The following is a 24,536-nucleotide window of genomic DNA, read 5'->3' on the forward strand; positions in this document are numbered from 1 at the left end:
ACGTTAACAAAAAAAAACAGTCGCTTAATAATTTCGCTCCGTAAATAACTTTATTTTTTAATTTAACTCTAAACTACAGCTTAATCTCGTTCAGCTTGAAACAGGCTGCAAATGAAAAATGCACAACCAAACACGAACACACAGCACAGCACGACGTACGAGCAGCGTGTAATCACGCCAAAGACTATGTCGGTCCTTCCGCACCTACCAAGACCGCGCCATTGTGCCATGTGCAAACCGAAATGGAAAATTGTGTCCATCAGCGGCAAATGATGATGGCGAATGGTGCTGATGAGACTTGATGGCCGTATTCTAACGGGCCTGCCCGTGCATTCGCTCCAACGATCGCTCGATGCGCTACTTGTGCTTGTGATTTTGTTTTGCGCCTTTTTTTTCCAGCTCTCCCCTGTTTCCCCATGCTTAAATTAATTTATATCTCATAAAAATATAATTAAATTACATACTACCAAGAGGGGTGGTCGACATTCGCTTTCACCAAACGTTCACCACGACGGCCGTGTTGCTAGCAGGATGAGGGAAAAAGAACATGTAGTTTTGTAATTTTCTTTTCCACTATTCCAGGGAAGGCATTTATTTTTTCTAATTTCTTTCCAAGATTATGATTGTTGCAAAATATCATTTACAAAGTAATTTCCCCTCTACATACACACACATACACATTAAAGTGAAATAAAATTAAAACTAGCTAACTATTCCCCTTCCTGGCGGCGGCGGTGTTTGTGTGTGCAATGTACGTGAGGAAAAGTTTAGCACAAAATGCCAAATTATTCAAACCCTTTGCGTGGATTGATTTGCGCTAATTTTGTGCACTGCTGAGCCGGCGGCTTGTGATAGTTTGCACTAAATTGCAGCAACTTTTGTGCGGGCGCGCGCGATTATAATCGGTAGCACAAAAGGCTAATATGTGCACGTATCGAACCAGTGCCTTGTGCTTGCGTTTACTTACAATCACAAACTTTTCTCATTTCCACACATGCGGAGAGCGTGCAATCGATTGAACCATTGGAAAACCATCGGTCGGAAAAAGCGCGGTGGCCGTCGTCGTCTGGCCTTTGCTGCAAACGCAATAAGGGGGGTCCAGGTCCAGGGTTTCGTTACATCGGTAAAACGCACCGACCTCGGTGTGCTGGTTGGCTTGGTGAGGCTAGGAAAGAGCTTAGCCACGCACCTTATCTACAACATTTCTGGTGGAAAGGTTCGAGTTGGAGGTTTTTTTTTTTTTTTGGATGGGAGGATAAGTTCCGTTTGCCTGTGCCGATGTTCTAAAATTTTCAATCGAAAGCAAGCAACGCCAAACCGTAGCTCGCAACCGGGGTTGGGGTGAATGGGTAATAAAATAAACATTTATTTGCTTCCAACCCATCGGGCTCGGAAAATGTTGCGCCCCCTTACCAGTGCGCCCGTCCACGCGAGATTCTTGTACGCAAAACACGCAACGGTACGCTCGCGCAATGGACGAAGGACGAAACGAAAGGATACACACGCCTGGTACGTTCGCCGCCCGGTGCTGCAACATTGTTATTACGCAATGCAAATGCATTACGATCGTGTGAGTGCATCTCGAACCAAAACGGTGGGCTTTAGTTGTTGTTTTCCTTTTTTTGGAGGGTGGAAAATCATACCCCGGGAGGAAAGTTTTACAATAAAAGAGGCACACCAACGCTCCTTCCAGCCTTCATTATCCTGCGCCGCAGATGCGTAATGACCAGAATAGAAGGAGGAGGGAGTGAGCCGCCGATACAGGCCAATTTCGGAGCGCGCCAGCAAGCTAATCGAATTGCATCGAAGGCAAACAACCCAACAACACCCGAGCTAAAAGTGCTCTTCTTCTACTGCTCCTCCTGACCATGCCTGTGTGCCTGCACGAGGGAAGCGAAGAAGAAACCTGAACCTTCCGTACAGTTGCGTGCTAATCAAACATATTTTATTTCACCCCGGCCGGGCCGGGAACACATTCTAGCGCGGCTTGTAGGCTTCATAAGGCACGGGGATGATGGCGCCCACCAGCCCACCCCAAACGTGGGCTCGTTTCGTCGGCCTACAGCACCCGCGTGCCATCTCCTGTGGTGTGGTTTTTATTTGTGTTTTACAAATTGCTCTCGCCCGCCCGGATCGGATAATAAATGAAGTTTTACGCTTCGAGCGCGCCCGCCGTAACAATGAGTGCGGAAGCAAATGCAGCCCATCGAGCGCGTGTGTGTGTGATCAGTGCTATCTAATAATATCTTTTTCCCAATTTATGGCTGGATCCAGTCTGTCTGTGCCCCATGCACGGTGAAGCTTTCGCTTTGCGGCGAGCTTTGAATGGGGGGTTGTATTCTGGTTCTTTTGCAAAAGGCGAACCATTTTCCTTTTTCCCTTCACTTTCCTGCGCATACATTTGATTCGGCCCCTCGCTTGGCAGATGCATTGGGGTTAGAATAGGGGCACATGGGGAGTATGGGAGTTTTGCACCGCACAGCAACAAGAATGCACATTGCAGTTCGGTTCGCTTCTTCGGCTGTGGTGAAAAATGTGCAAAAATGGCACGTTTGTAAATGGGCCGTACACATGCGAAAGAACAGCAGACTTAGCGCCCGCAGGACACGATACAAAATGGTGAAAATATTAGAGACCAATTAGCTCGGCCCCAAACGATCCTAATTGGAGGTTTTCAGGTGGAAATTGAGAATGGAACGATTGTTTTTAAGGTTGGATGTTCTTGTGATGTACCAACTGTTGGGTGTGCACGATTAGAGCTAGAAGTTTGGGGAGAGTATTATTCTAGCCTTCGAACAGCTAAAATCCAGCCAATTTTGGGGTGGATTAATCCATCATAACATAAATAAACGATCAAAAACTATTTTGCATCCCCAGAAAGCAATACTTGCAACGAGAAGGCAACACATGAGCTGTTGAATGAGCTTCCCTTTTGCTTCCTCAACGAGAGCAAAAGAGAGGGCGAAAAATAATCTTCCCAAAAGGAAATCCCCTCACACCAAAACCTAGCGGGTGTCAGTATGCATCCTCCGGAAACCATCCCGTGCCACGTGCAACATGTGGCAGTGTGTTAAACCGATGTTTTCCCCACCCGCCGTCCCGATCGACACACTCGACTTATGCTTTTGGAAAATTTCTAATGGATGTTTCTTCGGTCCTCTCCCCGGGAAACAGCAGACGTCCGTTTGGGCAAGAAAAACATATCCAACAGTAGGGATAGAAGGTGGAAGGAAGGTGTGGCGAATATTTTCACACCCTTCGCTTGGTACACACGCCCCCAAACGTAGCGGTGAGGACGGACATTTTTCCACAAATCTCCCGAGTGCTGCCGAAAAATTGCCCCCTCGAAAACCGAAAGGAATGGCTTGAGGGAAAATTTAATACCAAAACATTCTCCTCTGCTTCTTCTTGTCTTGCCCATTTCCTTTCGATCCTGTTTTTTTGGGAGCGGTCGTCCCGGAAAGCATGGAGTATGTGTGTGATGGCTCGGGGCAAATGGTTGGTTGAATTTCTGTGGGTTCCGCAACGATCCTACCCGCCCAACATTCCAATCCAGCACGTGGTCTTATTGCCCTTGAAAGCGGGATACTACTCAACGCCACTGATGAGCCTGTATGTGTGTCTGCCTCTGTGTCTGTGTTGCTAGCTGTGTGGTTTAGCAGGATCTATCATCTCCGACGACCGGAAAGATATCCACCCGGGAGGAACCAAGCGTGAGTGGAGCGTGTGTGAAAGAAAAACTTTTCCCTTCTGTGCATTTTCCTTTTGTGCTCTGTCGTGCGGCCTGTCCGATGCTGGCACGCTCTAGTATCTTTCGTTTGCGACCAACGAACGTTGGTCCTTCCTAACGGATCTAAGCTAAACCGTCGTCATCACCGTCGTCGTCATCGGCAGTTTAATCGTGCGCCGTGCAGCACACGCTCCACAACAGTAAGACACAACTTTGGAAGCTTTATAAATGCCGGGAAGGCGTTATGCCGAGTTAATCCGTGCCCCGGACCGAGGGTTGTGTGTGTGTGCGAGGTTAATGTACAGAATAGAGGAACAGAAACGGGTCATGTTTTCTTTGCCAGTGGAGAAGGAGGTGTGTTGATAGCGTGAGATACGCTCAACCCACTCGCCCGCACCTTTGGGCTGCGGTTGGTTGGGATTCCCTTTTCCCCCGAACGGGTAGATTGTTTTGAGAAGATTGTAGCACTTCTCGGGCCGGCTCGGGTTGTCGGAATCGGTACCCTTCGATGGGACCGACCGATTAGCAGGAGGCGGTTGCAAAAACAATCACAAACCACCCAACGTTTGCCTTTGCTTCGGGGGTGGATTGCATGAATGGATGGCAATTATCATCCTGAGATCCTGAGCAGACAGGTTCAACAGGATGGTCGAGTGGAGCTGCTCTTTGTAGGAAGGTGACAACGCGACGGTTTTGAAATAAAGGCTATTGAAAAATATAGATTTTAGAGGATTTTAAACATTGATTTATTTAACAAATATATGTCTGAAATACAGTTCAAGATGGATCTGAGGTTCATCAGGAATCCAAACTATTCTAGAATTTACAATCAGGCTTATTCTATTCTTGCAATCGACATTTGATGTAAGACGTCGTATTGGTTTGGAATTAAGAGTAAAGAGTGTTTCAGAGACACCGTCGATAGAACATCGTCAAGTCGTAGAACAAAATTTTTCGGAATTCTAAGTATGAGATGCATCAGGAGCACTATTTGAGAAGATTGGACTTTCCTACAATATAAGCTCTGTACGATAAAGTAGCATCGTATCGGGTTAGAAGATCAACTTTTTAGAAAATTGGTATTAAGATGAGTCTTATGAAGCCGTCATCCCAAAGATGATTTTGAAATACTTTGAGGTCATTAAACTTAATATTCCAATATTCCAGAAAGAGACAAAAATTAGACATCAGTGACATCAGACTTTTGGGCACCTCAAAACAACCTTTGTGATGGATTATTAATTCACGAGCACTCATACAATGTAACTTATTTGATTATTACACTATTACCGACACCAGCACCTCCCACAGACAACAACACAGACACACCCAAGAAGTCACCCCTTTGATCCTTTGCGCTCGCAGGAAGCAACTTCGGGGAAAAAAGCAATTTTAAGCTCACTCACCATTCTGCTTCCGTTTGCTATCGTTTGCTTCCTGCAATGCAAAATTTGAATAGTTTTGGGCATGTAATTTGGTGCGCAATTTGTTTCTCCCTATCCACCCGCTTTGTAGCAGCCGCTGTTGCTTGCATGTGCGAACGCTAGTGTCTGTCTTGACGCCTATTAGAGCGTTCGCGCCTGCAGACTCCCGCACTCCGGCACACAAAAGTGTTCTTCAAATTAATTTTATACAATTATACCGTATGCTTGCCAGGGCAAAAGAAAGGAGTGATATGTTGTTACACATACGCCGGAAAAAAGTTTAAACATACATTATCAATCGTGCAGATGGGCTGCCAACAGCAAGGACTGAAGGCAAAACAAAATATGAAAGGCACAACACGCAGGGCATACGGAGGGGGCAAAAAGAAAGCAGTAGCTTTGATTATTGTCTGTAGGCAGCGTTGAAACACAGATCCAGAACGGTAGACTATGCCCCGCAAACCACCCAACTACCCTTCCACCCCATAATGGATGCATAATTTTGAAAACATGAATCCCCGCACACGTAATGCATTCGTGCACGAAGGCAGAACAAAATATTCATACATATGTCTCCGGTGTTTGGGGTTTAATGGCGTTTTTTTTTCCTAATGCCAAGAACTTCCTGCCACCTCCCACCGGCAGGCGCGGCAGGCAAGGTAAAGGGGTAAGGTGTAAAAAAACTAACCGAAACAATCGCACGCAAAACGTTAGGATGTCCGGGGTTGAAGGTATTTGAATTTGAAAAAAATCCTCCACCCAGGAGTGTAACATTTGCTAATGTGCCAAATGTAACAAACATCACCCAACAACGACGGCGAGGGGAAAGAGAGAGGGAAACAAAACACCCGCTCTATGTGACACTCCACCCTCACATGTGTGCACGAGGGTGACGGGGATGGGTCCCCTGGGGGAGTCAGTGCATTTTTGTTTCATTACATATGCTCGCTGCATACATTGCCTATAAATCGCCGCTTCGCGTACATATCAGATGCAAAAGTCGAGATGCAAATCTCGAGCGTCTGAGAGGGGGAAGGCACAGGGTTTGCGCCTGTCTGGAGTGGTATATTTTGTGCATGTGTGTGTGTCCGTGTCCGTGTGATGTGGGCTTTTTAGGCTTGATTTAACCGGCACAATATGGATTCGCGCTCGACGGGCTGTATGATGTACGACGGCTGTACAATCTGGAGCGTTTCTTTCATCATCAACGAGACGCTCGAGTCTCCATAACACCCTGACACTTTCGCACCTTACCCCCCCGTAACCGCCGTGGTGCTAGTCTCGCTCCGTGCGCCCACTATTGTCACTTGGGCCGATGGCTTTCTTTCGCGCGCCCAAACCCCGGCTCCCCACAGGCTCCCGGGGATATATTGTTCCGATTTATGCACTCCCGGTTCGCGTTCCCCGTCTGCCAGCTAGTTTATGTTTATTCATTATGATTTATGTGCAAAGCATCGGAATAGATAAGTAATTTCCACACATACACACACACATGGCAATGGGGATGGCCGACGACGACGACGACAACGGATGCTTCCCCTTGCCTCCGTGGTGCGGTGCGATACCGTCATTTTGATAAGGCAAGTGAAGTGGATCGTTGTAGTTGCGAAACTCCTCCGAGACGTTCTGTCTGCTACGGTTGTTTGGGTTCCTTTGCACGGTTAATACATGTGTGCTTCAATTATTACAGCGATGTTGTATTTATTCTGCCGACGAATCTAAAACATCTGTATCGATGGACTAACAGGCAGTATTTAATATATTTTTAAGTATCTCCTTCGCTTGTTCAATAAGTGTGAAGTAAATGAGTAATAAATGAGATAATTCTTGCAAGTGTAACAAGCAGTATGGTTCATACCTTCGATAAAACATCACAAGATGAGTCAGAATTTGATGACGAAGAATCAGAGGATTATTTTGATAACGTTTTTAGCTTTGAATAAGATACGAGCTATGGACACTCCAGTGGTGCAGCTGTCAACTCGCACGACTTAACATGGATTGGATTCAAGCCCCGTATGGACCATACCCAATCGACATTTTCGAGCACGAATAACCGGGAATTCGAGCAAATTCCCTTAAACTGGAGCTTTAAAGTTCCCTTAAACTGCACCAATTTAAAGGGAATTTACAAAAAGTCCTGTAAAATCAACTGTGATACGGCTTTTTCGTTTATTTTTTCTAGATTCGATCGGAAATGATGTTTCCTATCGTTATAGTGGGTCATGTAGCCATTTTATACTCAAATAATATCGATTTTTTTATAAAATAACGTCACAAAAAATTCGCTTTTGTTTTTTTTTTCAAATACCAAAGCTCTGAATGTAAAATGAACTCAACGGCATCATCCATCGATAGAAGGAAGCTTTATTTACGAACACACCAAATCTGCTTTCAACCAAGCGCTTTCAATACACTTGATCACACACAAATCCACAATTTCAGGCGTATCGAGTACTAATCGTGCAGATATGGAAAAACAATTTCGAGAAAATGTCACTTGGGTAGTAAAGACTGGCTATTTCGCTGCAAGGTGCTTCATAAAACTTCACTTCTTGGTTAAATTCTTCCAAACGGTTTGCTTCCAATATGAAGTTTTATGAAGATAATAGAATTTCATAATACAATCTACTCTCTTCGTGGACTTTATTGCCATGTTCTGAGGTTTTTTTTTGAAACAACTTATAAACTTTATGGAACAATGATGTCACGACATGTTAAATTACATAAATACGCAGAGTTTAGTTTGTCTGAAACTAATATCCATTGGAGAATACCATAATCTATCGTTTATGCTCTATATTTCAGCTTGATTTTACTACATAGATGCAATAACCCATTAGGACTACCTCCAATCCTTGCTTCAGCTGACAAATGCGGCTAAATAAATGAATAGACATCACATTGGATGGATTGGACGTCTCAGACAGCTAATGACAGGCTTCAGATACAATAATATTCTTCTTTTTCTTCTCGTTACAAGCCAAACGAGATCAGATTAGATCAAATTGGAATCCATCACCAGTGAAACATAGAAATGCGAACTTAACAACACAAATTAGTCATCAAACAACCTGTTACTTGATTATGTGACGTTGTTCCTTGTATTCTCACCCATGTATTGATCGCATCACACTTTTAAGCAAATCTTCTAGTACAATCATCCTCGCTTCTTGAACATATTGCAATCACATAAAGATCACAAATGCCCCACCTAATACAATGTGTCGCTGTAAAATCATCTTCATCCTCACCAATCACCTTTACCAACACTGCACTTTGACGTTGTTTACCTGTATACCTCTTGCCTGTATATGCATCATCACAACCACCAGCACCACCACCGACGTCCCGATTATCATTCTTCTTCGCCCCGTGTGCGTGCATTGCAAATCAGCGCCGGAATCGTCTAATTGAATATGTAGGAAATTATAATTTAAATGACGGTTAAATTAGCGTACCTCGCACTGCTCGGAGATATACCCGGTGCTGCCCGGTTCCTTGATGCGTCAACGTGCGGACCGCGCCACTTTGATCGCGGGCCTCCACCACAAGCGTAGAGGCGGGGGATCTGTCGTCTTGCGCTGCGATACACAAATTAGTACACATTAGCGCAAAGCGGCAGAGCGGCCATGGATCAGTCAGGCTGGTGTGGCAGGTTCCCCGCAAACACGGGTGGAACTGCAAGCGAGATACAAAAGCCACCGAATGTCTAGCCACGGCTTGATCGCTTAATAAATCATCATCTCACAATCTCTTCATTTCGATAATATGACCAAAACGGCCCAACGTGCCCATTTCGGCAGGGAGATGATGACGATGGTTCACAACGGTGACAGTGGAAAGGAGGAGGGGTATGGTTAGGGTATGGGACTCTAACGACCATTTCACGTGCCCTTTCCAACAGCTTTCTCGTTATCGCCCTCCCCCCCAAAATCGTTGTGTCTGCGATGCGATGCGACCGTAATCGAATAAATGGACACGATTCGCGCGAATCTTTCGAAGCTGAGGCGGCGGGTTGTGGGTGGCGAAAAGGGATTTGCCCCACGAATGCGGACGAGTGCATCCTAAGTGCGTCGGATTAATGGATGTCAATACATCACCGAATGCGTGTGCCTGTGCCTGTGTGTGTGGGTACAGGCTGAAGCACCAAAATGTGCAGTCGGAGAGCCACCCCTCGTACCCCGAAAACCTCAATAATTGGTCACCATCGAGGGGGCAATTATGGCACTTATTGGTGCGCGGAATGTTGGCAAAACCCGTGTGCCCGTCCCGGTTGGAAACAGTTTCATTTCAATCTTCAAAACGCTCGATTGACCAACTTGACGTCTCTATTGCAATCGTTATTCGCGCATGATAATTAAAATAAAACATTGAAACAGAGATAGAGAAGAGGTGGCGGGGGGGGGGGGAGGGAAACAGCCAACACAAGCACAGACACAGGCAAAAGAGCACTCCAGTACTGGCCACTCGTATTAGTACGGCGTTGTAAAGCTCATGTTGCACACATGTTACACCTTTCTACACCTCTGGGTAACGGGGTTTTAATCAACGGTGCAATCGACCGTACTGTGAGTGTACCTCTCTGCTGTGAGTGTGTGCGTGCGTGCGTGTGTGCCTGTGTTTCTATGTGCCACTTCACACATTTTTATGTTTTTGGCTCCCCATACTACCCCGTACCCCGCTTTTGGTTTGCAAGCAAAGAACACACATTTTTGTACAGAAATATTTGCCCGGCCAGAAAAAGACAGGCAGAGTGGGTCTGCATAAGTAATGAGCTCACAGTCGCTGCGTGTGTGTGTGTGTGTGTGCATTTTCGTACTTTACCACCTTCTTTCTTTTTTGTTTGCGAACACAGTCCCTCTTATACCTCATATCTTTGGCTCAATTTTTGCACCAACATCACCACCGCTACTGCCGTGTGAAAACATACGCTCGATAATGCATCGATTTACATAAGAAATTGATCCAATTGCGCAAACAGTCGAACAGCGAATGGGAGGAGTAGTAGTAGTAGCAGTAATAGTTGCGCTCTCGGTTGTAACAGTGGAAACCCGCCTCATCCCATACCCCAGCGCACCGACCCGCACGTTCGAGACGAGCCGAACGAATCGGACCAGACCATCCTTGGACTGTGTGGTGTGAAACAAACAGAAAGAAAAAGGGTTTGGCCTTTCCATCAAATGCAGGGTGGCCCAGGAGGGGATAATATGCCACTGTAGAGTGGGTTTGTGGGTGTGTGTGTGTGTGAGAGAGAGAGAGAGAGAGAGAGAGAGAGAGAGATAAAGAGAGAGAGAGGGATGGCTACGTCAGCAATGTACGGTTAAAAATATAACGATGATTACGATTTCGTAGGCAGTGCTGGCTTAAGGTTATTTTTTAATAATTAAAAGCTTATTTTAAACTTACTTTTCCACTTTCCCAGACCTTTCGCATAAAGAAGCTAGTGTGAAACACAGTTTTGTTTATTTCAACAACAAATTTGCACACAAAATGAGACATTTAATGCAATTGATTTAAATCGAAAAAGCAAACTAAACGCGCAATGTGCTCAATTTTCAGAAAACAGGAGCTTTTGCATGCTTTTTCGTTGCCGTTATTAACCTACCGGATGGAAAACTCGAATTATTTCCCAAAACACACACACACGATCGGTCCGGAAAAGGTGAGGAAATTGTTGCCGAAGGATTTCCAACTGTTTCCAACTTTGTAGCACCGCTCGTCGCGAGACCAACTGCGCAAGCAATTGGGTACATGTGTGTGGTGCAAACTGACATTTTCCGCTCCACAAGCTTTTTCCCACAAGCTTTTCTCCAGCTCGGGCTCTTCATGCGGGGCAAATATCCACCCGAAACCCGGCGCACCGTGGCCGATGCGAGCATTACTGATTGGCAATTTGCACTTCTAATATTTTACTCATTGATTGGGTTTTACCGGTACCGACAACGGGCAGCCCGGGTGGAAGGATATTGCACACTAATATAAATATACTGGCACGGGTGCACCCAGCCCTAACTCTCTCTCTCTCACACACACACACACACACACACACAGTATGAGGGTGGCATAAAACAGCATCAATCAGCGCTGGCAGGCGGAAAAGCACAACTTATTGGTTTTGTGCAAAGGCGGGCTGTGGTAGTGTGGCGAACGTTCGCAGTCCACGGCGGCCGTTTCCAATCCGGGAGTTTTTTGATTTCCACCGCGCCCCGCCGTTACCAAGCTCCATCCCAGAAATCCCGTAAGGGTGTAAGAACCGGGTGACGAATACATCTATATATATTTGGTGTAATTCTATTAAACCTTGTCTGCCTAGGCTGGCTGGCGGGTGAGCACGGCCGCGCCTGATGACGCTGATACGATTTGTGCCCAATTGACGGCTCGAGTGATTAGTTTTGTGCAGTTAACTCAATTCTATATATTGACAGTGGGATTTTTGTCTGCGTATCGTACAAACATATCCACATACAAACATATCCGGTTGCACTAAGAGAGCGAGAGAGAGAAAAAAGGGATACTGTTTTTATCGTGCAAATTACTTTCAAAGTATACTTTCAGGCGAAACTGCTTGCGTATTGCGCAGGTTGATTGATTACTTTCACTTCCTTTTTCCCATAAACTCCCCCCCCCCCCCAATTCACCAACGGGGATATTAACGCTTTTGGGGAGCAAAATTCCGTACCGGCAGCAGTGTAAATTGGTCGGATGTTGGAGCAGGGTTGAATTAAATTGTCGCAATGGTGTCGCACGGTGGTGGAGCGAGTTCAAAACCGGCCAAGGCTTATGCTTCGGTGTATACACACTCAACCCACACGCTTTGGTTTACACGATGCAGACGATGATTGAAGTGAACTGTTTGCCGTGGGTCAAATATGAAGTGTTTGTTACCCTGAGTGTATGCTTGATGCAACAGTTCATTAGACCAGATGCAACGTGAATTGAATTTAGCGAATTAATCGCATAAGTATTGCTTCCTCACGACGTAACAGTCCATTGCGTTTCTAGTGTAAAATAGGATATTTATAATGCACCATTTACTTGCATAAACTAATGCTTACTTATTTTATTTCTTATTGCAGGTAAGAATCTTCAACTTAAACCGCTTTAAACTGCCTAAGAGCTTCGAAGAAATGTCTTCAACGCTGCTAAGTAGAAACAAAATCTCCTTTTTTAAATATGTCCTTTAAATTACTTTCATGACGATTTCACTCTTGATTGCACACTACCACACTCACTCACCCGCCCCACCGTACTGTGGAGATACATATAATTGCCGCTTGCTGGGTGTTGACTTAGAAATCCTCTTCTCTTCCGCTCGGTACAAACGGCCAACTGAAAAAAAAGGATTGCCAGTGAAAAGTAGGCAAGGAAAAGTAGAAGCAAAAACTGTATTACAATCCTGCTTCCCTTACTGGTAGCAGGGTGGGGCAAACAAGTGCCAGCAGGAGGGGGTGTGATGCCAGCGGATGGATGCAACGGGCAGCCATGTTGTGACCATAAACAATGTAGGAAAAATAAATCATTCATGCAGCCATTTCTGCCAGCCGACACTTTTCTCGTTCGGCACACATCCTCCCTCCTGCTCCGCACACGCACGTACAAACGGTTGCTTTTTAGGTTAGCCAAGCGCAATGGAGAGAGGAGGAGGACTGGTGCGACTGTTTCTTTGCAGATCTAGCCCTTCTAGGAGGGACATTTCTTTAAGGAGTTGACGAAAGTTGTGAGATGATTTCTTTTAAAAAATAAGTGTTGTAAATTTGGAAAAACCTTAAAACTTTATATCAAGTGGACGCTTCAACAGTAGCGCTCGTTGGCGGTATTCAATTTATGATCATTTGTTATTATTTTCATTCCCTTTTTTCCCACTTGCGTGGATGAAACATTCATGCATCATAAAACTTGTAATACTCTCGGGTTCTATACATTCAAAAATAACAACTAGCATGCAACAGTACGTACCCAGTAATTTTCTTCGACTCAACTTTCCTATCAGCTCGCCCCGCCCGGGTAAGCTGCATAAAATGTACACCCCGCCTGCCTGGAAGCAAACGTGGAGTGAGGGAACAAAAATAAAATCATAAATATTAGATGACGATGAATATGGAGCAGACGTTAGTTTTTTTTACACGGCGAATGAGGAAGGAGGAGAAAAGGAAGAAGCAATACCTGCCCTTCTCATCCTTGTGGCTGTGCCAAGTATTGGTCATTGGAATACTCCATTTGCCCGGGATGCCAGGGAGTAAGATAAAACGAAGCAAGCACGCCAGGGAAGGCAAGTGGGAAGATAAAACAGGATTTAATATTTATAAACAAACTAAGGCGCACATTTATATCGCACCAAATGACAAGGCACGGCCATGTTTTTTTTTTTTCACCTTTTGCGCGTTCGAAAGTATCCACGCGTATGAAGCATCCGTGCAACTTATTTCACTCCCGTCAGCGACGGTCCTTTTCCTTTTGCAGCCTGCTAATCGACAAGTAGCCGCCACTGTTCATTGCTGCTGTCCAGATCCGTCCGTCTGGCAAAGAGATTTGCGGGCTTTGGCTGGGAAGTCGACGGACAGGTGCGTCTCGTTCGTCCGTGCTGGGTAGTTGAGGCTGTAAATCCTCGCTTAATCTTGCTCCGTTTCACGGTACACCCAAAGAACGAAACAATCAACTGTGAAACAGTTTTTGTGGAGCGCTAGCTGACACGTTGTACTGACTCTTCGGATGCTTACGATAAACCATAATTAGCTGTGTAAATATTTTCGCACAATTAACCCTTGCATTTTCAATTTATATCCGTGGCTCTGCCGGGTTTCTATTAAGCGCTTCCGCTAGAATGGACGATAGTGTTCAGTGGCTGGTGTGTCTTTAACATTGTCCAGTTGCTGGACACTGGACACAACACAGTGATTGCAAGGAATGTTTACTTTAAAAAAACATGTCGCTTTGTAAGGCTAAAGCTCGCGATTTTGAAAACCGATCCATATCAGACAAAACTAAACCTTTAATCAATTACACCCGTGGATAGCAGAAGCGCACAAAATGACGACTCTTACCCATCTTTTATCGATTCTAGCAACGCTGGCTTTCACATGCTTGCATAATGTATGTAACGACCCCGTGCGAGTCGTCAGCAAGCCCCCGCTAGCGAAGACTTGCTGATCAAATTTTTACCACACTGAGACATTTTTAGTGAATTATTACACACTTGCCAAGGCTGCCTTCCGTGCATATCTTTCGTGTCACTTTGTGCCTTCAAAGACGGCAAAGTACCGCGAAGAAAGGAACGATGTGCATCGTCCAGCAGTTCCAAGCAGATCCTGCCGGCACGGAATTCCAGCAAACGTTCCACCGGTCGCAGCGATTGAATTCGAATTGCATCAAAATAATAATAAGTCATGCTGCACAGTCTGCAACCTCGACTCTACGTGCGTGTGTGTGGATCGCAATGACTTTATTGAGTGAATAATTAACCACCCCGTGCAGCTAGGGGCTTTCAATTTACTGCGATTGTTTAAATGACAATCCCGAACACGCGCGGTTTGAAAAAAAAAGGCCTGAAAAGCCCCTTTTGCAGGAAGAGGACAGCTCGCACCAGCCCAGTTGACAGTAAGTCGTGTAATTTGTGGATTGCAGTTCGATGGATATACATTTTTCAATAGGACCTCCGATTGCACCAGTCCTCCGCGTCATTCGACACGGACCTTCGTGGAGTTAAATCAGAGCCGTTGCTGGATTATTATTTTATGCCAGCAGAAAACCAAATGCTTTACACACATTATGCTTTGACCTGCCACTCACCCGGCGGTGTAGTGAAGCGTTTAATGACGGTGGTTTCGTTTCGCCGCCGAAGAGTGATACAATTTTTACGTTAATAATTTCTGACCGATTGTTAGCTGGCAGATCGGAGGAAGAATGGGCTGTTACAGAGCGCGGGTAAATTATTGATATCGCTGCAACATTGATCAGGAATCGATTAGGCTAGTGGAGGTTGAATGTAAGAATATTTCGTTTTTTTTACAAATAAGTTCATAATTGTCTTTCGACTGGAACGTGGAATCGTTAGAAAGAATTCAATTTCTTGAAGAAAGTTGCTACTGCACACAGTGATACAATCAACTTGAAGCAACCAATAACAACGTTAGTAGAAGAGGATGCTTCCTTGCCTAGAATGATCGATTCATACGGTCCAACAAGCAGCTGGGTAGCCTCCACCGTCTGGTTGACCTTGTAGCGAGACGCCGTCCCTACCAAGAACACACGAACTTCTCCATCACCTATCGAATCGTGCAGATCGTGCAGATCAACTACGGCCATCTGATTGCCCAGATTAATCAAGACAATGAAGAACGCACTTCGATCCTCCTTCAGATATCGCACAAACCCATACACTTGCTCCGTTAACGCGCGTGATCGGAACGCACCTTCCCGAAACACGCGATCGCGCCTCAGCTTGATCGCTTCCGTGTATACCTGATAGTGACTCCGATCGCTTTCCAGTTGCTTGCGAAGGTTCGACTGCCGATAGTAAGGATACACCGGCAGCCAGGTTCGGTTCGCCGTCGAAAACCCGGCATTATGCGTATCGTCCCACTGGAACGGAGTTCGCTGCGGGTCGCGCGACTTCCACTTGTACAGCTCCGGCCCAACGTTACAGCCCTGCGGGTCCAAGCTGTCCTCCCAGGCCATGTCTCGGTAGTCGACCATACCGATCTCCTCCCCGTTGTACGTGACAGCAACACCGGGCAGTGTCATCAGCAGCACATTCATCGCATCAATCCGTTCCTCGCCGTAGCGACTGCCAACGCGTGGCTGATCGTGATTCCCAAGCACCCAGTTCGTCACCTTCCCGCGGGGCAGGTTTTCCAGCCACCGATCGATGACGTACTTGAAGTCGCGCGCATTCGAATCTCCGTTCAGCTCACCCAACAGCACAAAGTTAAACGGGAAGTGTGCCCGCTGCTCCGACCCATCGTCCGACTGGTAGAACCGCAGCACCATATCCATGCTGGTGTAGGCCTCCGTTAGCATGATTCTGGAAGAAGATAGAGACTTTTGTTGTTCCAAACAGCTTCCTCACAAAAGGTGTCAAAATCACACTACACACGTACATCGCATCCGAGCCCGTCTGCTCCACAAACTCGTCTATCACCTTCCTCCAGTGGCCGATGACGTCGTATGTTTCCAGCTGTAGAAATATTATCACACTTTGTTTAGTAACTTTCTAGAACCGTTTCCATCTCGCAGATGCTCAACAACCGCACGTACCAGATTGTTTGTGTAGATGTGATGCGTGTAGCCGTAGCTCAATGGATCGCTCGGATCGTTGATCGGTTCGTCACGAAACAGTGCATCCTCGAACATGTGGTTGATGGCGTCCACCCGAAACCCGGACGCTCCACGCTCCATCCAGAAGCGCAGGATATTATCGAACTCCTCGATCACCCTCGGGTTGCGATAGTTCAGATCCGGCTGGCCCACTTCGAACTGATGCAGATAGTACTCCTGCCGTATTTCGCTCCACTCCCAAGCCGAACCATAAAACACGGAGTTCTGTAACTCCGCGAAAAAAAACATGTTTTAATTTCTGGAGATACATAACTATTGAACGAGACGAGACTTGCCCAATTGTTTGGGACATCCGGACGTGCCTGCCCAGGGACGGGCCGCCCCGGATGCCACACGTAATAGTCCCGGTACGGTTCCACACCCAACTCCGACTGCACGAACCACCAGTGCTCATTGCTCGAGTGGTTCGGCACAAAGTCGAGCACAATCTTGAGCCCCAGCTTGCGTGCTTCGCCGAACAGTTCCTCCAGATCGCCGTTCGTACCGAACAGTGGATCAACCTGCAGGAAATCGCTCACATCGTACCCAAAGTCTCGCTGGGGTGACTGGAAGATTGGACTCAGCCACGTCGCATCGATGCCGGTGTCTTTGAGGTACTGGAGCTTCGCCGTCACACCCCGGATGTCGCCCACTCCATTGCCGTCGGTGTCGTAGAACGAGCGTGGATAGATCTGGTACAGTACGGCCGTCTTCCACCAGTCGGTGTCGGTTTGGTTTTGCCCCCTGGTGCTGGACGCAAGGAAACCAACCGTGCAAGCGACTGCTAGTAAACACTTCCAACCGGACATGTCCTACAGGTACTTTGGCTAGCAAATAACTGAGCCACTTGTTTAGAGACATCGTTAGCTAATCATTATTCTGCTTGCTGTTGGAATCGAACAGATGAAAGACGCAGAACACAGCGATTAGATTATTTAAGGCGCCGTGTGTGTTTCTGGGAGGAGCAGGCATCAATGCGCTTTTGCGCAACCAATAACAATAACATCGCATCTTCTTAATGCCAGTCGATAGCATTCTTATCATTTCAACTCTCTCCTATCAAGATGTCATTAAATTTGTTAACTAAATGTGACAGTGGTTGGCTGTTAGATAAGATATAGTTCAACTGTATGCCGTCTTACCACCTGAAAACCAGCTCCAAAGAAGAGCAGATTGCTACTATCGCTTACTCTCTATACGAGTCGTAGTCGGTTCGCTAGAATGCGTTACCCACTTCTTCTTCTCTCCCCCACCCGGCACAAATGTGGTGCAATTGAATGCGAAAATTGCCCGTTTGTGCATCGTAGATGCGTGCGTGCGTTGCACACAAAAGCGCACCAATGCGAAACTGCAACGGAGCGGTTGCGAAAGGGAAGCGATGCAAACAATCGAAGAAGAGAAATAAAAAACCTCCCACCGAAAGCATACCGCATTTCGTGTGCTGTCTATTTCACCAGAGTCCCTTCGCTACCGGGGGCTACCGCGCCGTTACCTACCGTTCCCGGTGTGCAGCTTTTTCGCTCTGTTTTATCCAATTTCCATCTCGCTAGCTTATTGAGTTTACCGTCGATACAATAAAAACAAATCTTTCTCTCTCTCTCTCTCTCCTCCGAGCTTTCCTCGCTTTGCTCCCTTTGCATCGCCCCCTTCCCGAATCGGTCGCGAACACAATTAAGAGAGGGATTTTATTTGGTCTGATAATTTGTTTAATTGTTTTATAATTGATATGATTAATTTTAAATACACGCACCGTACGAGTAGTATGAGGGATTGTTCCTTTTTTTTGTTGCTGTGGCGTACGTACGTTACCTCTTTCGCTACGAATGATAGGAGCCTTTTTGCCGTTATGTAGCATATCGATTCGTACACGCGTGTGTGTGTGTGTGTTCAGATTTTTTTTTCGTTTGCTTGATAATGAAAGAGAAACAAAACATACTAAAATAACACCACAATCGATGTACGATCCATTAGATAAGCTACAGCCGCTGCAAATCATCCTACCCGAAAAAAAAACCCTCAACTGCACTCTGAAATATGTACCACTTTCCCTCCCTACCACAATATTTGCTTTTCTTTCCCCCCCCCCCCCCACCCCACACTCTGTAGCTCGATTTCGCAGTTATTTAGTTCGATTGCATCCCCGAGCATCGGGTTTGTGCAAATATTGGTATTCGCGCGTTCGGAGTAATAAAATTGTTAAATTTAGAGCACCACGCTTCACGGCGGGGTGCCGCTGGGATTGGCATCCAACGCGCTCCTTCAGTGCAATTGATCGGTTGAGTTGAGTGCCACTGTTTTGTCTTTCGATGGCGTTTCTTTTTTTTTTGTCTGCATTTTCCTATTGCGTCGCCGTTTCGGCACAGAGTATATCTCCATATGGAAATTATGATGCTAGGCAAAGCCTCCCCCTTTCGAGCCAAATTTTTATTGCCCACTGACGCACTGGCGGGAAAAGGCGCAGCGGCTTGAAGTGTTCTTGCGGCGCAGAGCGGGGATGAAGCGTTCGGAAGGAATTTCCTTCTTGTCTTGGGTCGGGTTTTTTTGCTTGTAGCCGTTTAGCCGAACGTTACACGCGGTAACGATCGAGCCCCCCGCCACCCCTGTTCAAGTAGCCCCTTTTCAAGCATGGTTAGGCGTGCGGTGGGTAATTAAAACTATGCTCATCCGCTGCACCACCACCACTCTCCAACATCCACCATTTCTTTCAATGCTTTAGTGCTCTCTGGCAGCAGCAAAAAAGCGACGATTTCTACATGACTTTTAAGACACTCATTTAATAGTTGTATTGATCGATGTGTGCTGTGTGCTGTATTGCTGTCTTGCTGGCTGCACACTACTGGCACTACCAGCTTTGCCGAAACGACTTCATCACGACTCTGCCTTCCCTGCCCTGTGTGTGTGTGTGTGGGATTGGGTAAACGTGGCAGGGAGCCAGGGGCTCGTCTTTACTAACCGTCCTGCAGTCGCCGGAGCTAAGGAAAACTCTCCAATCGTAACGAAATTGGCAGCACTTAATTGAGGGTTTCATTGACACGGAATCAAACCGGCGATGCTTGCTCTCTCTCGCTCTCTCTCTCGCTCTGTTGTGTCTGTGTGCAATATTATATTCTCTACTGAATCGAATCGAACGTTTCTTTGCCACTTTTTCCTACCGATTTAGCAAGAAGCACCACCGCTCGGGGGAAGGAAAGGATCTTCGTGACGGTTTCTGGGCTGTGCCAAGTACCAAGTGTTTGCCGAGGAAAGTGTGTGTGTGTGTGTGTGTTTTCTTAGCTACTTGTGCGGCACTGGTACACTGTAAATACCGGCCACATCCTCTTTAAACAATGGCGAATGGAAAAGACACAGTTATAACTTAATTTCCATACACAAACTTCTTGCACTGTGATACGGGTACAACGGGTGGATTAGTTTGGAAGGGTTTGTTGTGCACTACAGACCAGAGCCGATCCAACGGAAACAATCGGAAAACGTTGCAAAACTTCATCACAGCATCAAGCGTCTGTGATGGCTTTAGTGCGTCTTCTGTTCCCCAACAAGGGTTTATTTGCGATGCTTTGCCCTCCTTTTTTCTCACTCAATCTGCTCTGTCGATGCTATTTTTAGTGAGAAGAATGAATATTTGCTTTTCTGTGTACTGTGTTGAGCAGTGGGAAAGGGCGCCCTCTTTAGTCTGGTTTAGTTGAAGGACGATGAGCAGCGTATAACGGTGTTAATGATTCAGTAAAACATTGATCGAGCAAATCGTTTGACAACACCTGCAGCGGATGTGGAGTTTGTGTTGTGCTCGAAGTAGATCCGTTGAACAGTTGATTAATTGCAAGTTCAGAAATATTCGACAGTATAATATTATGCTTTTATGCAAATTTCTTCCACCTGAACTCTATGTGCAGGTATTTCCGGATAGCTTTCTACAAAAAGTTTTAGCTTTTAATTCAGAAGGAGTGGCATGAATTTAGAAAAACTTCCTTATACGATCGAAGAAAACTATTTCCGGAGCAAAACTGCTGTTTTCTAGCTTTGAAATGCTATGCTGAATACTGAAATGCTTTGCTCGTAATGCACCATAAATCTAACCACAATCACTTGTACCCCATAATACACATCATTATAGTAAGTAGCCGTGTTCCTATATCCATCATACCAAAACGTGCAAAACATCCTCCCTTTTTCCTTTCATCATAATTCATCTGTAGTCCGCAAAGTTCCTCTTATCGCAACCAAAATTCGTAACAATCTCCTTTTGGTACGATCAGCCCCACTCTCAACCAGTCTTTGAATTATCCTTGAATTGAGTTATTTTAACTCTAGCCGCAGGAAGAATTTGAAACGGAAGTTCCACCAAACGGAACACACCGAACCGAAAAAGGATACCATTTGTGCCCCCCAAAAACACACTACTTTCGCAGCCACGATTGGTCTCTGATTGTTGGGTTTGAACGTTTTTTCCAGGCAAATAGGCAGCCTGCTAGAGGAAGCGTTTACATCATCATTTGCGAGGCCAAAGTATAATTTGGCTCGCCATTTTGGAGCAACCTCGGGGGCAAGGGTTTTACTCCCAATTTACCATAGTCAAGTGGCTCAATCGCTTCCCACTCCTTGAAGGCGTGCAAATATTCCCAAAACGGTCAAACGGTTGACGAATGTTACTCGCAAACCATGTCGAAAAACATGTATCGTACAAGTGGTTTTTGCTGCTGTTTTTCCTACCATTTTCACCGACACCGGAGGTAATGATTGAATATTATGCAAATGATCGGAAGTGGCCCCAACCAACAACCCCGTTCTTTTGCAGCCGTTTCTGCGGTTCAGCTCGATTGAATTTAGCCGCTCAGACGGTTCTCAAATTCGCGATCCTATCTTTGGTCGAGTTTTGATTTTTGCATACTGTACCGATTTGGACCACCGAAAACGGATGGCCAAATACGATAGCTCACTCAATCCGGCGACTATTATTTATGTAGCTTTATTGCTTTACTCCCAACCCTTATTAAAAAAACAGGGAAGTCAACACTCCAACTCCATTGCACACAGAGTCCGTACAATGTTGCTGAGGGTTTTATTATTGCGAGCCACATGCTCTACTGCTTTGCTGGCGACTGCAACATTGCAAACTTTCTACCGTAATTTAACTATAGACAAAATCATTAAATCTTATAATGCTGGGTACGGAAAGGGAGCAGCCGGGGAAATGTTGCAAAGTTTTGTGCTCTGCCGGAACTCGTGCAAGGAGTTGAAAATAAAGAAACAATGCCATAACAATGACGCCAAACTGTCGCGCTGCCGGAACGTGTGCTACGCGTGGTTATATGCAACGGGAACGTTTTAATTTTGTTTTCTAATATATTTTTTGTTTTAAAACAAAGCATTCGATTTAATTTCCACTATTTCCCAGAGCAACGTTATGGCTGCGATATTTGCCGTCCAGAAACGGTGTTGTTTGCTAATGCAAATGAATCACATTCTCTAATTACCTTCATGAATATGTCTTAATGCGCTCGTTTGCATTGTGCAATGCATTCTCTCCTTCTCGCACACTCACTCGTTCTCATAATAATGCAAGCTGATTGGAAACCATTAAGCGATAATTTGGCGCGTCGATTTTCTCCACTTCCCAATCGTTCGTTCTTAAGCTCCAGAGCACGCCTGCAAAAACGCTTTATCCTCGCCTCGCTGTTCGTGAATATGAGTTTGGTTTGGTCCAGGGGCTCACGCATGAGTCAAAAAGCCCCCGATGCTCCCCCTTCAGTACTTCCCCCTGCCATCCCTGGATTTCAATTTTTCAATCAATTAAACCCGTGCCCGTGCAAACACAAGGGGGGAAAACACGCTATGCAGCACGCACCGAACAGCGAAACGCCCTTCCGGGCAAAGGTGAACACCGCCCCGGAAAAACAATGCAAAGTGGATGGTCAACCACGACCCCCAAAAACCGTGGTTCAATCGCACTAATTCGCGACCAAAGCGCGTCCACGTAGCCCCCCCCCCCCTTTGTGCCCGCCCGCCCCCTCCTTCGATGTGTCAAAACAGCTTCCCATCCGGTCGCGCGACGGAATCGTGGCTGCACTATAGGGCACTACCACCACAACCACTACCAGAGGTGTATGTCTGTCTCAGCAGAGGAGTGGGGGGGGGGAGGGCAGGTTGCGGTGACGGTGTGAAAACACTCCATACTTTCCCTTTCCGGTGTCGGAGCCCGGAACAACCCCCCGGGGAGGAAATTGTTTAGTATGTAGCATACGAAGGGCGGCACACAAACAACAACAGTGTATTGACGGTGTTTATCACACATTAAAAACAAATAGTTTTCCCTGTCGGTTGAAGGGTGGAGTGCAAGGGGGGGGGGGAGGAAGGAGGAGAAGTTGAAGGAGTGTTAGAGATTGGTGTATCAAATTGTATGTCATGTGTCTCCGGTGCTTTGTTTGGGTAAAAGGTGGCCAAAAGAGAGGCTCGCCAGGCGAATGTTTCAAACTGAGGTTGGTTTTTTACGTGACTTTTGTTATCCTAAGCAGGGCTACAAAATGACACTGTCAATGTCATAAAAAACTATGCACTCAATTTTGATAATCAGAGGTGATGCTCAAGCGGTCGGTGTGACCAGTATATACTTGGTGCCATTTTAGCAACCAACGCTTGGACAGCCACTTTTTGATGACTTTTTATTACTGTGATCTATTCTGCAAAATGTCACTGACATAGTCATGACAAATTCGGACTGAAAAAAAATCATGTCAGCGTCACGAGCTCCACTGTGATGATCATAGATGAGACTCAAACAGTTGGTGTGACCATCACATGCTTGGTGACATTTTGTTCAACCAACTCTGTGTCAGTCACTTGATTGTGACATTTTCTGTCGCTTATCATCATCGGTCGGTCATGCGAGATATGCGGTCAGATGGTCTTAAGCAACAAAATGAGCATGCTTTCTCGCTCTGTCCGCTTTGATGGTCTGTTGGGTAAAATGATAAAGCATTTGAGTGAGAAACTCGCCTAGCATGTCCCAATAATGTCGTGATTATCAAAGGGAGAAAATCTGATGACCGAGTAAGTGACCAAAAGTTAAGGGCTACAAAAAATGTCACCAAGCATGTGATTGATCCTCCATCGGTTTGAGGCTCACCCCAGATCATTACGGTTGTGTGCGTGAGTTTACTTGAACTTCGTTTCAGTCATGTCAAGTGTTCGGGACACTAAAACAGTGACTTTTGACAGCACTGTTCACAGTCAGAAAGAGTCATGACTAGGCTTGCGACTGCATTAAGCTCAGCTTGTCAGTCAGAGTATCGTGCTGGACTCAAGCATTCGCATGTCGCATTCAGCATGCCATGACGCACTTTCATTGATTATCAGCAATACAAATCAAGCTACCATGGACATGTTTAATGTTTTCAGTGCTGATCATCGCGAGATGCTCATGACATATTGACAGCACGGATTCTAAGGAAACAGAGATTAAAATATATGATGTTTTATGGTTAATTAACCACAATTTGTGTCATTGAATATAGACTACAGTGTATAATATTCCTCATATCTTTAAACAAACCTTGGCTCACAAATTGGTTTCATTCCATCAACGTCATCTGATGAAAAAGCGTCCACAAAATCACACCAAAAACGCGCCAAAAAAAACTGCTTTACTTCCATTCTGCGCCACAAATAAAGCCACCCACCCTGCCCACGCCGGCCCAATCCCGAAATGCAGCCGTGCAGTTGCAAGCTGCATCCTCCAAAATGCAAGCCCCGACGAGTTTTAGCTACCATCGCTCGCTGCTGCTTGGGGGATGCATGCTTTATCTTTAATTTTAATTAGGCCAAGAGCCTCTCGACACTGTGCATCGAGCTGTGTGGAGCCATGTCAGCCGAACCGCGGTCCAACGGCGGCGATGTTAAGGATGGAGGCATTTTCAACCATTTTTCTGCTGCTCTTCCTAGCTTTTGATGCATATTATTTGTAGCTACTACCACTACTACTGCTACTATTATTATTATGTTTTTCAATGAGCGCGTCAGGCGCGTCCGTTGTGTGTGTGTGTGTGTGTGTGTGGTTGTCGCGTCGTTTC

At 45.9% G+C, this 24,536-nt stretch overlaps 2 protein-coding genes across 15 annotated transcripts in view; one reads left to right on the forward strand and one right to left on the reverse strand.

Moving 5' to 3' along the window:
- Nucleotides 1-24,536, forward strand: part of LOC121591672 (protein bric-a-brac 1-like) — a 138,734-nt gene that overhangs the window by 57,430 nt on the left and 56,768 nt on the right. The window lies entirely within an intron of this gene.
- On the reverse strand, nucleotides 15,134-17,324 carry LOC121591673 (maltase 2-like). Its single transcript, XM_041912433.1, has 4 exons — nucleotides 16,767-17,324; nucleotides 16,411-16,695; nucleotides 16,254-16,330; nucleotides 15,134-16,177 (listed from the first exon to the last, which is right to left on the reverse strand). The coding sequence occupies exons 1-4, from the start codon at nucleotides 17,277-17,279 to the stop codon at nucleotides 15,205-15,207; spliced, it is 1,848 nt and encodes a 615-aa protein (XP_041768367.1). The 5' UTR covers nucleotides 17,280-17,324; the 3' UTR covers nucleotides 15,134-15,204.

This window comes from Anopheles merus, chromosome 2L, assembly GCF_017562075.2.
Source record: "Anopheles merus strain MAF chromosome 2L, AmerM5.1, whole genome shotgun sequence".
Classification (NCBI taxonomy): domain Eukaryota; kingdom Metazoa; phylum Arthropoda; class Insecta; order Diptera; family Culicidae; genus Anopheles; species Anopheles merus.